This window comes from Tachypleus tridentatus, chromosome 13 (assembly GCF_004210375.1).
Source record: "Tachypleus tridentatus isolate NWPU-2018 chromosome 13, ASM421037v1, whole genome shotgun sequence".
Classification (NCBI taxonomy): Eukaryota; Metazoa; Arthropoda; class Merostomata; order Xiphosura; family Limulidae; genus Tachypleus; species Tachypleus tridentatus.
In genome coordinates, this window is record NC_134837.1 from 122,835,754 (window position 1) to 122,851,950 (window position 16,197).

The 16,197-nt window shown below is 35.5% G+C and overlaps 1 protein-coding gene across 14 annotated transcripts in view; it reads right to left on the reverse strand.

Moving 5' to 3' along the window:
- Nucleotides 1-16,197, reverse strand: part of LOC143237526 (tetratricopeptide repeat protein 38-like) — a 33,516-nt gene that overhangs the window by 14,103 nt on the left and 3,216 nt on the right. For 4 of the 14 annotated variants that reach the window (XR_013020124.1, XM_076476905.1, XM_076476896.1 and 1 more), the window contains exons 1-6: nt 16,006-16,057; nt 12,986-13,065; nt 6,707-6,784; nt 6,420-6,501; nt 5,786-5,963; nt 5,425-5,598 (exon numbers count right to left, since the gene is read on the reverse strand). Coding sequence is in view for 12 of the 14 variants with exons in the window: in XM_076476905.1 (XP_076333020.1) it covers nt 5,425-5,598; nt 5,786-5,963; nt 6,420-6,501; nt 6,707-6,784; nt 12,986-13,065; nt 16,006-16,042 (629 nt within the window). In the remaining 2 variants the exon portion in view is untranslated. Of the gene's footprint in view, nt 1-5,424; nt 5,599-5,785; nt 5,964-6,373; nt 6,502-6,706; nt 6,785-7,790; nt 7,939-8,239; nt 8,284-8,357; nt 8,757-12,985; nt 13,066-16,005; nt 16,058-16,098; nt 16,158-16,197 lie in introns of those variants that run through there. The other 10 variants (XR_013020125.1, XM_076476895.1, XM_076476898.1 and 7 more) reach the window with 9 other exon arrangements.

Below are 16,197 nucleotides of genomic sequence, written 5' to 3' on the forward strand. Positions count from 1 at the left end.
AAGGTCCAGAGAAGGAGAAATCCAAATGGAACACAACAATAGGGAGATGGTAGGAGAGGTAAAAACGATTGTACAGGGAATAAAGAAAACTGTGGGATAAGACAGCATCATAACTTACAGTTGAGGAAACTGAAGACCCCTGACCAAACAGCCACGTGAGGAAATTCATATGAAGAAAAACAGTGGGTTGAGCAATTGAAATACCCTGACCCAAAGAATACAGCAGAACACATTTTAATTACACTTATAAACATCAATAGAGGAAGGATGAATGGAATGAGCTAAAAACAAAGTAATTCAATGGGACAATGTGGATCTTTTTGCCAAGTACCAGAAAATAATCAAATGTCAAGATGGGAGATATAAAAGGATGGATAAAATACTGGTGACTGAGGCTAAAATAGAAATGGTGGAGCAAGAGGAAGAGGTAATAATGGGGCAGATTAAAGATAGAACAGTTGCAAAAATCAGTAAGGATTATTCAAAATGACACGATGTGGTGTGGAAGATTAAAATCACACTAAGAAGATGCATGAGAGAATAAACATAAGGGTATTTGTTGGTCTAATCCTGACTGAATGTATCAGTAGCCAGGTAAAGTGGATGAGGAACCACAGAAACACAGAAGTAATCTGGTATTAAGTGGTGTGACAAATGAATCCAGGTAAGGAGTATCCAATCAAAGGCACAGCCACTGGAAATCAAGGGGATTGAGAAACTACTCCACTGGATTAACGTTTTTGGAAAGGATAATCCTCAACAAGACTGAATGCATCTGGAACATGGCAAGGAGACAAATACCAAGCATATTGGCTCAGAAAAAGAGATCCAAAGTTTGATCATAAAGGGAATGAGAAAAGGTGCTCCCTTGGTAAGTGGTATAAGCCACCATCATATTGTCAGAATGAATCATAACTAGAAAATTCCTGTCAAAACAAAGAAAATTATCCAAAGCACAATGCATGGGTCAAAAGCTCCAGAATGATGATATAAGTAAGACTGCTTAACTGGTGCACACATGGTGGGAAGCATCCACGAATACATGCAAATCTACGTGAGGGGGAAGAAGCAGAACACCTATTGATGTGTGGGCCCCATCCAACCACCAATGCAATAGTTGACAAGGAAAGGAGGAAGGTGTGACAATTTAACTATCATATATCTGTTTTAATAATAATGTTTGTTTAATTTACGTTTATCTTTAGAAAGGCATGTAACTTATATTGTTAAGTCTGTATTGCAAAATTCCTGCTTATTCACTAAAATTGTAGAAATTTGAGTGCAAAATCAACAATATTTGCATGCATATAAAAACTGGTGCATCATCTAAATTGTTGAATAAGCTGAAATTTAGAAAAACTTTCCTCACACCAAGAGATTGTATATATTACTGGTTTGCTATAGCTGAGGAGCTATATATCACAGAAGCTATACCTGTGATTGTTATAATACATATTAATCTAGAACTTCAATTACTTCACCAAGAGCATTTATGGATTTTGAATATTACAAACCATTTAGCTTCAACATATTGACATCAAACATTAGTATTTTTATGAAAATATTATATAACTTCAGTGATGGATAACTCGGCGTATGGATGAAAAAAACAAATAGCTAGCTAGCTCCCTGTTAAGTGAATTGTATCTACGTGGACTCAAAATTAATTTGCTCATCATGATAAGATATCAAGGAAGTTTCAGAACAGATAGACACTCAATACTGTTTGTAAAACATTTGTACATAGATCATTATTTGTAATAATCATTAATTTAAACTCTGTTATTGTTAGTATATTAAAATATATTTTTATCAAAAACACTGTATGCATCATTCTTGTTAACATGTATCAAAAACTGGATACATACTCATATTTATTTAACTGCTACATCTAAATTATTATTTGACTCAGTTACAGAGTATTAAAAATTATAATTTGTTACGTAACAAACTGGAAACTCATCTGAGATAAATTGTTATACATAAAAAAGTGAAAGGATCCTGCACAAAGTTCCACTGGTTGCACACAACTGAGGGGGATAACAGCTTCCATAGAAGACCACACCCCCAAAAGTTATAGAACATCACAAGCAGTAATACACAGAGGGAGCAGAAAGGGTGTGGAGAACTGAAAGCTCCATCAAATGAAGTGGAAGAGGAGAAGGTTGGGCCAGACTGAAATGAGTGTTGAAATAAAAACATCCAAGTGGACAAGATATTGGGTAGAAATAAGAAATGACTTCTCCAACTTGATTAACCAACCCACATGAGCTTCCTCCATTTACAGCAGATGAGTGCAATGGGTGGACTCCTGTTTGGAATGAGCTAACACAGGCCAGTTGTCCTGTAATAGATGAATATGTCATGCAAATGTTTTGACCATACAACAATAGACATATGGGGCTGAAGCAAGCCCAAAGTACAGGTTACAAAATTTATAAACTATATCATGATAAAGAAACCTAAGATAACACCTCAACATACAAGACACTGGAATATGCAAATAAGCATTTGTAACGTCTACCTTTATTGTCCATACACCTCGAGAAAAAAACCCACCAGAGGATGAGAAAAGACTCCATTGTAAATCAGGACAAAACTAAAAATGAATGAGGTGGGACAAACTGATCACAGGCTGCCAGTCCCCAGTTCTCTTGGGTACCATAAAGAGCCTGAAATAAAACCTAAAGACAGATGAGGGCTTTCTGGGAGGGAAGATTTTGTACTGCATTTGACAGACATTGACTGGTGGTAAAATCCCAAGGCAACTGAAAGGATGTGGGTACTGGAGACAACAGAACAGGAGAAAGGAGGTGGATGACATGTTCCTCAGATAATTTCCAAATAACCCACTGATCTGTTGAGAATAGATGAAACTCCCAACATGGTGAACAAAATCTGTCAATTGAGCCCACACTTGACCAGAACCCACCAGGTAGTCATCAGTACTATTGTAAACATATCCATCAACAACAAATAACACAACAACAAGAGGAATCCCTGGAGGCAGAAACAGATACAAGCTGGGAAGGAGTGGGACAAGAAACAGTAATACAGACTTTTCTAGGCTCAGAATGAGACAATCAGTGAACCTAAAATGAAAGAATCAATTGCTGTTTCATCAATTCCACACAGGATTCCAAAGTCTCAGAGAAAGGAAGTCCATATGTATGTAAGTGCTACAGATAAGTATCTGGTAAATGAACCTGGAACAATGCAGTGTCCCTCCCCAGAACATCCAAACAACAGAGATGGAAAGAACTGAAGAAGACAAATGTGCCAATGTGGAGGTAATCAGGAAAAAATTCACTCCCAAAACCATCAGGACTGTTGTGAGGCACCTTGGAAAGGAGGTGGACAAGAACCTTAGGAGAGTTTATACTGTAATATGATGGTGAGAAAAACTGGACGTGGGATAAAACAAACACAGTAATCATGGTCAGTACCCCAAATGGGCAAAAGCAATTCAAACTGTTGAGAACCAAGAAATGGAAATTCAGACTGATAGTACGCTAAAACAGAATGATATAAAGCCAATGGCAGACGAGGCATAGTAGCATCCTTTACCAACTGAGATAAAAAGTTCTACATGAACCCTAATATCTGGGGAAGGGTGGGGGATATAAAACTCAGAGAAGGAGGAGAAATCGCATAACAAAGAAATAAGGGTATTAAAATAAATTGGGGAAATAGATGAACAACCAAAGTAATAGTGTCTAAAAAAAAAACTGTATTAGGCCTAGCTGATTCTGTAATAGGAGCAGAGGAAGACAGAGCAAAATTAGATGGAAGAAAGAGACTATCAAATTCTGTAATAGAACAAAAAATGAAACTGAGATAAAAAATAAATTATCTGTAAGTTCACAAACTGTTTTAAAATTGAAAAGAACAATTCAAATTTGGAATGAATGGTAAAAACAATGCACTAAGTGTAAAGAAAAAAACGTGACTGAAGAACACAGTAAGAACATCATGTTATGAGCAGTGCCAAATGAGAAGTGACAGATCAGCAGAATCGAATAGAGGGAGTCATGTGTCTGGAGGGTGTGTTGCACTCCTATTAGTGAAGGATTGTCACATGGTGATATGCATGTGAGATGCAGTTAAACCATGTTGAAAGTAGGTTACGTGGGAGCTCAAGGCCTCTGGCATGCAAAAACGTTTTGCATATAGAAAGCAGCACTGAATGAGAATAGCTATTTATGTAAGTGGAGAAAAAATATTATATTAAATAGTCCTACTATGAACTTATGTTTTAAATAGTTTGAATAATTTTGAAGTTATAATCTTCCTATACTTAAAATGTAATTACTTCTAATCAAGGTCATTTTATCCAATGGGCAAAAGGGGAAGTTGCCCAGGGCTCACAGAGCATTGTGAGTATAATAATAAAATATGGCGTTTATAACAAAATAATATAATAAATCAATTTTAAAAAGACTCCGTTTTTTATTTCCTTAGTGTTTTTATCTCTAATAAATTCAATTTATCAAGTTGTATGGTATTTTATTAAAAGCAAGGAAGATCCACTAGCATATAATTCTTCCAAAGTCCACCTGAAACATTTTTGGCTTTTTCAAATCAATATGTAGTTTTGTTTTTGTTCTTAGATGTTGCACACGATCGCAAGAAAACTGATTAGTTAAATATCAGAACCACTTGCAGGTAGTTGTGTATACCATTTAGCAAATCATAAGAATACTAGAAAAAAACTGAATAAAAACTCATGTAACGAGTGGAAAATCAGTTCTCTTGAAGCCAAAAAGACTGTACTCAGACTTCACATCAGTTGAAGCAAACAATGAAGGCTGCAATAATGAGTCCTCTGGCCATTTCTCACCCAAACTCTCTAAGTAACTTATTGCCATCATTCTTAACATTGATGTACACAGTAAGAAAATGTTGAGTTGATATATAGAAGGTTTTTGCTCTAAGGAGTGTTTCAATGATTGAACTAGAAGGGTTTTTAGTCTAAAGAAAAATCTGCAATATTAAATGCAAATCTTTAGATATTTGGAAAGTCTATTAAAAGTGTTTATTTTGAAATATTAGCCTCAGAATTTGCTTGAACTGTAAACCCTCGAGTTGGTGCTTGTGTGTTCCACTTGCCCTCTACAATCCTAATTAAATAAATAACAGTGTAACTGGCAATGTTAGTCAAAGCTCTGATGGCTAAGCCGAATCTACCCGGCCTGCTTCCATTACACAACAGTGCTTCTAAGAAAACACTTACGTTATAAACCTCCTAGCAACTTAAGTTTTGAATAGCCTATGACTGTTTCAAATCAAACAGTAAGTTGTAAAACATTTCTGCCAAATTAGATTTGGAATAGTTTGTAATTATTTCAAATCAAACAAAACTCAGTGAAACATCACATAAATTATCCAACTTATGTATAGCATTATTCACATTCATAAACTCACTTGTACAAAGGAGTGGTTGGTTTCCACTGTGGAAGAACTCGGCCAACATTGTCTCGGATGTGTTGTAGATGACCCTGAAAAAAGTGTCCACCACAGGCAATCTTTAGAGCAAGCATGTCTGTGGGGTATTCCACAAGAATATCATCCAATACTCTTGTACCTTCTTCCCAATACCTGCAATTAACAGACTGTATGGTGGTTACAGTTTTACTGTATAACACCATTACTCATAAAACAGTATAAAATATTGTTAAAAAATTAGAATATTAGTTGGCACGTGAAAGACACTGTTCATTAATTACCATAAATGCTTTTTCACATACTCTTACAATATTTTATTGTTTCTTAGCATTATCCTCACCCATCTCCAAGCAAGCGAATTGCCTCAACGTAGCTTTTTTCTCTCGGAGTTAGAACTTGTTCTTGTATTCTGACTAAATTTTCTAAATTTTCTAGATCAAGCTTTAATCTGCTGTCTGAATGTCTGGATCTTCCATTATAACACATATCAAGTCCAAGAGACATCACGTGACCCATCACTAGAGATAAAAACACTGACATTAACTCCATGATGGAAGAAACATCACAAAACATTCTCTAATATTAGTACTTGAATTAAAAGGCTGATAGTATTTCCTTAAAAAATCATAAATGATCTTATGCTAATAAAATGTAAAATGTTTTAGGAAGTCTTTCAGCACTAAGAACTAAATTTCAAACTATTGCATTTAATGTAACTTAAAAGTACGGATCTACTCTGTTGTAAACTATAATCAATTTATTTTTAGGGCTTATAACAAAGGTAAGTTAATATTATGTATCATACATAATACACAAACTATTTCCTACATTATACTACTTTACTTATATCTTACTGGAGCTATCATCAGGTAACCTAAACATCTTACAAGAGATCTGCTGTGTTATCAATTGTTATTAAACATCTTACCAAAGTGTGGATTTGCTGTGTTGTCAACTGTTATCAAACATCTTACCAAAGTCTGGATCTGCTGCTCTCATATTTTCTAAGGTCACTTTTAAACCACCTGAAGTTTCATCATCGTACAATCCCACAAACTATAATAGAAACAAAATAATAATAATAATTTGTACTGCAATCTGTACATTTCGATATACTTTATGAATTTTGTTTTCATAAAAAGTACAGAAACCAGTGTGCAGAATAAACTTGGAACGATAAATGTTAATACACACAGTGACAAAAAGAGTTATTTTTCAGAATTCACACAGTCAAGTTATAACCATTGGGGTTGTTTGTTACCTGAGTGAGAGCTGAATCAAAATATTTACATGCTTCGTTGCTAGGTGTTGATAAAACAAGACCTTCTTGTGCCCACTCCTGATAAAATAAACAAGTCTTTTAAAAAAACATGGAAAATAATGAAAGTAAAACATTGAAAATATCTATCATTGCTTATTGACAAAATAACAAAAAAGTGAAAATACTACTAATTAGTTATAGGGTAGACAGAATTATAATAGCATCCATCACTAACTAATGGTCTATGCTATTCATAGGATGAATTTATCATTCTTATAGTACACCTAAAGCTCTGAAGTGTAACATATTCTTAGAACAACAAATTGTGGAACATTAAGCCTTGAATTCAAAACCCACTTTAGTGACATAACAAAATTGTTACATTATAACACAATTACAAACATCAGGGCTATACAGTTGATCGAATCTTTCCCTAACTCAGAATAACATATTCACTCTTCACCGAGATTAATCAATTTTATTTAAAGTACATTGTTACATACCATACAATAAATTAATTAAGGAGGAAAAATTACACTGGTAATAACAGGTTTTCAGTCACCAGAGGGAACAATGTCAGTTTATAATAATACAAGAATGAAATCAACATCCTTAATTATAAGAAAAAATAAAGCAAAATTATAAAGTTTTGATTTTTACTTAAAGTATACACTGTATTCTTACTGGTACATTCTTTTATTCTTGTTAAATGCTATTATTATCACTACTTTTTACCCCGTCTTCATAATGACCATTTGTGGACACATCATTAACACAGAATTGTGTTTTGTTGTTAAGGAAAATGGGCCATCTGTAACAACAGCCAATATTCAAATTCAATTTTTTTCGCTATAAGTCTTTAGGCTTACCACTAAGCCAGTGGCAAGAATTAATATATATATATCCACAGCCAATATTCAAATTCAATTTTGTTCGCTATAAGTCTTTAGGCTTACCGCTAAGCCAGTGGCGAGAATTAATATAGGGGTTATTACAATGTTACTATATCACTTATTATTACACCACCTCATCAAAACGGGAAGAACAAAAGGTATTAAAATCGAAAATGAAAAAAGATAGTTACATAATAATACTTTAATCAATTTATCGATTTCCACACTGTAAGACTTAAGTTCAGTACACCATCTCATTAATACAAAACTGGAGTTTATATTTTAGAGCTGCGGTGCATAATAAGAATTTTGGCTTTTACTCTTAAAAGTTAAAAAAAAAAAAAGTTCAACGAATATTTCACCACTGTTGCTTCTTCAGGGTTAATTATTGCACAACTAATACTACTTCTACTAGTAGTGGTTGTTTATAGCCCTGATGAAGCTTCAATTGCAAAAAGTAGGCTGAAAAATAATTTTCAAGGTCGTCTAGAATAAAAGTTGTTAGTTTTGTTTTTCAAACTTCATTTTTAACTTCCTTCAGTGCACACCACAAATTCTGAAAATATTAAAATTACGGTTAAATTACATTGTTCGCACTGCCATGATAAGCTCAAGAATGGTGACGAATATTGTTAATTACCTGCTTTCCAGTTCATCTACTCTTGTCTTTCACTCCATTAAACTTCAATGTTAGATTTATTATAATTACTACATAAAAGTCAAATGTAAGCAAAAAACAAAACTAAGCAACAACTTACCTTTCCATCTCTGAAGTGTGAGCGAAGCATTTTTATAGTTTTGAACCCTACCTCTAATTATACTTGCAAAAAGTAATAAATGTAAAACTTATTTTTACGTAAAACTGACTCAAAAGACGGAGTCAAATTTGCGTTTAACAACGTCCAAGCACGTGATTCTTTCCCTGCCAACGTTCTACGCCTGGAATGAGGTAAATACCATCCCTACTACGTTTTTTGCATTGTTTTTGAAGGATTGTTATTAGTTATCCCTACATTTACTTCATTTTCTGAAAACAAAAACCTCTTTGCTTGTTTTTTAAATGAAGTATTTGAATAGAATTTTTGTTTGGAATTAAGCACAAAGCTACATAATGGGCTATCACTGTTCTGCCCACCACAGGTATCAAAACCTGGTTTTCAGTGGTATGAGTTTGCACAAATACCGCCGTGCCAGTGGGAGGCATTTTAGTAAATATGGTAAGGTTGTACTTATAACCAAGTTCTAAATACAATGAGGTTCAAAATGTAATATTTATTGTTTATCTATTACAATTATTGGCTTGTAATTTCTCTTTAACCCAGTACTTAAAATTATTAAAGAAAAGTCATACTTCTTAAGATAAATGATAACATCGTTTGCACTAGAATTATGATTTTTTTAATAATTAATAAAAACTTATAAAAGCTGATACTTCGTTTGAAACTATCACCTCAGTGAAATTGGTTGACGCACCATTGTTTTGGTTTTTGAGTTATCATGTAATAAAAAAGAAGCAGAAGAAAGAAGAACAAGAGATTCGATCTTTATTTAATTGTTGTTTTAAAAGGAAATACTGTTTGGTATTGTAAAGTTCTGATAATCTATTGAGAAGATATTTAAAATACCATTTTGATTAACAATCAGATCCATCCCTACATAGACAATATTAACGTTTGCTTGATTTTATGCATAATTATTTAGATTATTTCAATACGTTAGTTGTCATCTTAGTAACCTGTCAGGTTTTATGTATGCGTCAGCAAGATTCTGTACAACAGATACCTGTAACTTGTTAGCGTTAAATTTCAAAAACAAACGGACAGCACATAATCCACTTGTTTTAAAATAATGTTATAACTAGTCAAACGTACATATCAATATTCGTTATACAGTTGATTACCACACTTCAATCTAGAGCCTTAAATAAATATCTTTTTCCGTCAGACTGGATCGATTATTTTAAAACCCACTTGACAGGATGATTTATGCTTCTATATTCCGTTATCACAATACAACCACAGCTGTATTCAGAGCTTTAAATTATTCTATTTTACACCAAAATTTACATAGACGGATTTAATCACTTTAGAACACACTTTGACAGGACAAATTATTCTGTACTATCTCTAACTTTTTTTAACTTAACTTATTTGTACTAACTTGATTGCCTAAACCTAAATCGCCTGACTGAGGCCTAGACCATTTTACAAATTATGAGACGTTGTGATCTAACAATACACACTTAAAACAATGAGAAAAATTCAGAAGATTTAAATAACATGAAATCAGTTCACATCAAATGATATATAAAGTTTCGTAAGCAAACTAGCAATAAAATACCGTTTCTAAAAATATTAAATTTAACATTGTGTTTTATAACTATTCAAATAATAACTCTCATATAAACTTTAAATAAAACAAACATGTATATCTAACAATAAGGTCCTCTTTAAGAAAAATAATTTTACAATTATATACGAACAATGTTTTCAATTCATGCACAGTTTACTCATTCAGTCTGTACCAACATTTGTAGTCATTGGATAGGAAACCTGAATCTTTGGTCGTGTTCTCGATCTTGCCTGGTTTACCTGTGAAGATATCTGCGTACTGGCACAGTAGCTCCTGTAGGTCTCATTTGTGTTTATCTGTCAGCTTTTCACGTTTGTTGACGTGTTGGTACACCTCATCTACACCCAGTGGTCTTAAGTCTAATAGGTCTTCACCTTCTATAACAAAGTAACCATTTTCTGGTTCTGTGTCTATGACAGCCACATGTACAGTGTTCATCTATACCTCAATAGCTGCACCTAAGTTTTCTTCCCTCTTGAAGTATCTCTTTGAAATATTAGCATGATAGATCTTAGTCTCCCAATCCACTTTCACTTTAAATTCCATTCTGTTGACCACTTTCTGTACTTAAAAAGGTTCTTTTCATTGTAAGGTGAGTTTGTTACTGTATGTGGATAGCCTTGACCTCTTGTCATAGTAGTACTTCTGACGGCCCTGAACTGCATACAAAACTATCTCAAGTAAGTTGATAGGTCTCTTCTAGTCAATTTCTGAAGTCTAACAAGTATTGGTATGTATTCTTTACATCTGACTCTTTTTCTTTTATCCTATTTAACTCTTTCAATATCTGCATCAGACCTCATACTGTTCTTCTATACAGCAGCTCAAAGGATGAACATTCTGTACTTGTTTGTGGGACTTCTAGGCAAGCAGATAATACTGCCTGCAGGTAGCTCTCCCAATCTTTCTTGGTATATTTTGTTCAACATACTCTTTACGACTACATTGACCCTTTCACACAGTCCATTACATCTCCAGTTGTAAAGGGTGCAAAAGAATTGTCCCATGCTGATGAATCTGCAGACCTCTTGTATCAGTCCTAAGATAAACTTGTCCCTCTCTCACTCAGGACTTCTTTTAGAAACCCCACTCTGTATAACACTTCCAAGAGAGATTTTGCTACTCTCTCTTCTCTATCTTAGGCAATACTATGGTTTCTGGATAATGTGCTGCATAGTCGACTATTGCCAAAACTTATCAGTTTCAAATATAGATGCTAGTAGTCTGCTCAAGTTCACAGCTATGCTGAATGGCTCTTCTATCACAGGCATCTCACCCAGTAGCACCTTGGCTACCCCCTCCCCAACTATTCTTCTTTGGCAGATGTCAAAGACCTGTAAAATCTGGTCACATCTCCAATAACTCCTGGCAACTAGAAATTGTTGGTGAATCTGTCTGCTGCCTTCTTTGCTCTTAGTTGTACTTTTACAATCACCTTGTGTTATGATTTGTTTAACTTCCTCAGTCGAAATACCTTGATAGATCCTGTTCAGTACTCCCTTTCGATACTCCATGATGTAAGTCCTGTTCCCTTTCGTCTTGTGCTCTACTTTGGTATGGTTTCTGCAATGAAGAGTTTCTTTTCTATGCTTTCTTCAGTTTCCATAGACTTATCTTCAGGATATCACTTTTCAAGATTTTAAGGAGAATGATGTCTTCCTTGTTCTTCTCTTAAACTCTTGTGGCGACTGCAGATGATTCACCAGTTTCTTTTCTGTCTGATTCCACCGAATTTCTATTGCCCAGTACATTTCCAATCACTAAGTCATAAATGGGTACCTTTATACATGTGGCCTCAAGGTCTCCCACATGGTATAAAGTGTCTACATTAATTCTTGCTATGAGAAGAGGCGGTTGCCCTCGAACGCCGGGTTCAGGGGGTGCTAAATTAGCAACCAGTTCACCCAAAATTTATCTGTTCCCATAAGACTAAAGATAATTAAAATATTTTTATATCATCAGAAAGGCCTAGCACAGTCAGATGGTTAAGGCGCTCGGCTCGTAATCTGAGGGTCGCGCGGGCTCGAATCCCAGTCGCACCAAATATGCTCGCCCTTTCAGCCGTGGGAGCGTTATAATGTGACGGTCAATCCTACTACTCGTTGGTAAGAGAGTAGCCCAAGAGTTAGCGGTGGGTGATGATGACTAGCTGCCCTCTCTTTAGTCTTACACTGTTAAATTAAGGACAGCTAGCCCAGATAGTCCTCGTGTACCTTTGCGCGAAATTCAAAAACCAAACCAAAATCATCAGAAATATCGTACCTAAGGAATTCCCTTGTTTTTCAGTGTTAGATTGATTAAAATACGTATATATCTCATAGCTGATAGGAAATTTAAGAATTTTGTGAATATTTGAATTAAGTTTAGGGAAGTCTCGTATTATATTTTTTCCCCGGGTGCTTGAAACCCTCACAACGCCACTGCTTTGGTACCCTCTCTTTTTACGAGCCTCCCCGTGGCACAACTGTTTAACGACATTTTCGGCCTTCAACCCAATGACATCTTACAAGATTCAACCAGCTCATGAAATTTGTTTGTTTGTTTTGAATTTTGCACAAAGCTACTCAAGGGCTTTCTGTGCTAGCCGTCCCAAATTTAGCAGTGTAAGACTAGAGGGAAGGCAGCTAGTCATCACCATCCCCCGCCAACTCTTGGGCTACTCTTTTACCAACGAATAGTGGGATTGACCGTCACATTATAACGCCCCCACGGCTACTCAGGAAATATAGGTTAGTCTTAAACCTATATACTAAACTGACGGTACAAAAACCACATCTGTAATATGATAATAAAAAGTAGCTATAATAAACATACCAACTAATACCTTTAACGTAAGTGCAATTAAGGGAGGAAAAAGATAAAACCATTTTCACAGAACACACGAGCATGAGTTATTTGTTGTATTCACTGTGTTAGATTAAACCTTATTTGAAGAGCTTGCAATCAGTATAAAAAGCATTAGAGAGTCGTTCCTATATAACGACGTCTGGTAGCCAATGGAATCACGTTAAAGAGCTCTCACATCATCACTTACCAGCTGTGTTAAATTACTAGTCTTGTGTAGACCAATGCTCAGACGCCGTTTCGCTCCATTACACGAACAACCAGCCAGTTCTAGGAAAATGTCGAAAGTTCTGGTTAGAGCTGTAAGATGTCATATAAAATAGGTACGCTTTCTCGAGAGATTAAAAAACCAAAATCAAAGTACAGACATGAATTCCTGTGGTATATCAATCACGATATATAGCCAATCACAAACTGCTGTTCGTGAACACCAGTAGGATGCAATTAACGATGTGCTACTATGGAGGTTGGAAGCAGGACAATTCAGATAAAGTGAGTTAAAACCTAAGTCATACAACAGAGATCAAGAATGTTCATGCCATAACGAATATATGAATAATTTTAATACAGTAAAAGGAAAAATGTTTTGTTTGGTATTAAGCACAAAGGGACTGTCTGTGCTCCGCCCACAACTGGTATCGAAACCCGGTTTCTAGCGGTATTAATCCGCAGACATACCTCTGCGCCACTTGGAGGCAAAAATAAATCTCTCATATAGAGGAGATGCTTTTAATATTAACTTCAAAGACATTGGCGAGATTCGAGATTGCGATCCCCTGTTTAAGAGATAGGCGCTTTAACCAAGCCACGGCACCATACAAAAATGTTATATTAAACATGCCATAACGTGTGTCTCACGCAACTTCTTTCACTTTCCTGAGTTTGTTTGTTTTTCGTTTTTTGAAGCGAAGTCATATTGGGCTACCTGCTGTGTCCACTGCAGAGAAACGAAACCCGGATTTTAACAGCGGACTTCTTGATGAGCCATTGGGGCTTTACAAAAGGACGTAACAACAATTGTAAATATGAAAATTATCAAACACTACAGTTACCTCCACGTAATTAGCAATGGAAGTTTTCGTTTTAAGATCGTTTGGATTTAGCGGTGGAAAAATATTAGAAACCAGAAAGCACTTGGAATGGGAGGAAAGAAAAACGCCTTCGCTACCCATTCCAGCATTCACCCACTCAAACGGTGGGTGTATATGGAAGTTAAATGGCTGAATGCAGGAATGGGTCGCACAATTTTTCCACCTATTCAAAATGTTCTCTAGTTTCCGATTTTTTCCTTTTCTACTCCTACAGCTCAACAAACTTAGAATAAACCTTGTTTTTGTTAGTTTATATATATATATATATTTTACCATTATCATCACATGTGGTGGCATCTACTGAGTTATATGCGAATTTGGGTAATATTAAACAATCTGTATCATTGCACATTTTGGACTGTAACTGATATATCGCGAATCACGTGAGGCTCTAGGTTTGGAAGCTACATCTTAATATGCAGGATGGAAGAAGGCACAGTGTGGCTTCTGAGTTAAAGCTGACGTAAAGAAGAAATCGATGGTTATGCAGTCCGTATTCTGGATGTCAAAGAAGTTTAGCCGAATGTCAGAGACAGTTTTATATTCGTAACAGATTTTCCACTGTCCCTTTGGCTAGGCTTTGTCAATGTGTTATTGTCCACGCTACCGTGTTAAACACGTAAATATCGCTAATTTCAACCGAACTCATCTCTACATAGGGGCGCTATCATGCTCCCGAATAACACTGTGTGGTTCTCTAGTTAACTCCTCTTAAACCGCTGGTGGGGCCGAAATGATTCGTTTGGTACTACTAAGAAATCAGTGCAGCCAGCAGTTCAGAAAGAGTTAACACAACACACCCCCAAACACAATTCGTCATTGATTTATTTTGAATTTCGCGCAAAGCTACTCGAGGACTATCTGCGCTAGCCGTTCCTAATTTAGCAGTATAAGACTAGAGGGAGGGCAGCTAGTCATCACCACCCACCGCCAACTGTCGAGCTACTCTTTCACCAACGAATAGAGGGATTGAGCATAACATTATAACGCCTCCACGGCTGAAAGGGCGAGCATGTTTGGTGCGACGGAGATTCGAACCTGCGACCCTCAGATTATGAGTCGAGTGCCTTAACCTCTTGCCTTACACTGCTAAATTAGGGACGGCTAGCGCAATAGCCCTTGAGTAGCTTCGCGCGAAATTCAAAAACAAAGTAACAAATCTGCAACATGTGGGCTGAAGTACATCCCCCATTGGAATTTCTCGAATTTGTCGAAAAACATGCTATCGAGTAACAGGATTCTTGTTAGTTACAATGCACCTCCAGTACAGAACAGAGAAAACAAAATATCGCAGATGGAGCCTTGAGTCTACAGTTTACAGCTTTATCCTTCTATAGTGAGTTTTAACACTCCGAATCTCATGTTTATCAATGAAGCTATCAAATCAAAATATCATTCAAAGATAATGATGAGAATTTTCATCAATGGATTTTTAATTATGAAATTACTTGCTTTTTTTTCTTGTAATGTAGACCAAGAAACGAGAAAGATAGCGAATATCAGAGAGCGAAACTATAGGAATCTTCTTGGGTGAAACTGTGTACAAGTTATGATTTATATACAAAGTTTTACAAACTTACAAACAATACTGTGTCTTCTATCTTATCTTGAACTGAACATTTTATCGACAGTTAACGTTGAGCGAATTAAGTTTTGAGTTGATATCAGTACCGTCCATTTAATCGCTAGCTAGCTAACTCTTTATACTTATCACTAACAAAGATATCTAACGTCCGAAGCTGATTTTCTGAAGTAAAACGGTTTATACGTTCGAAATCAATAAATGTACCTGGTCAAGTATCTGTAGTTTCCCAACTAATAAGCGCTTATCACAGTTATAGCTTCCGATATTTATAGTATAGCAACTGTAGCAAACAAACAATATAAAACTTCTCTTGACGCGTCAATGTATAAACTTTAGGCGAGGTTCTCGAAAGTTCAGTTGGCAACAATACAAGCAATCACTAGTACTTTGTTGATTCTTACACTCAAGAATCCTCTACAAATTTAGATAATACGCGGAAATTTCGCAATACACATTTAACAGTATAAGTTACATGCATTTATAAATACGGGAAATTAAATTCCAGACTGTAGTACTATAAGATTACAGACTTACCGCTGTCCAACAGGAAGGCTCTCTTTAAAAGAAACATTTGGTTTTGGAAATTGCCTACAGGTGGTAGGAGAGGTAATTTAAGAGCTTGTTTACCTTGAAATTCGTTGAGAAAAAACAGTACAGATGGTTTCAGCTTTTTTAATATTCAGTTCAACAAGGAAACCGCGTGTATAAATACGTAGAACTTAGTAG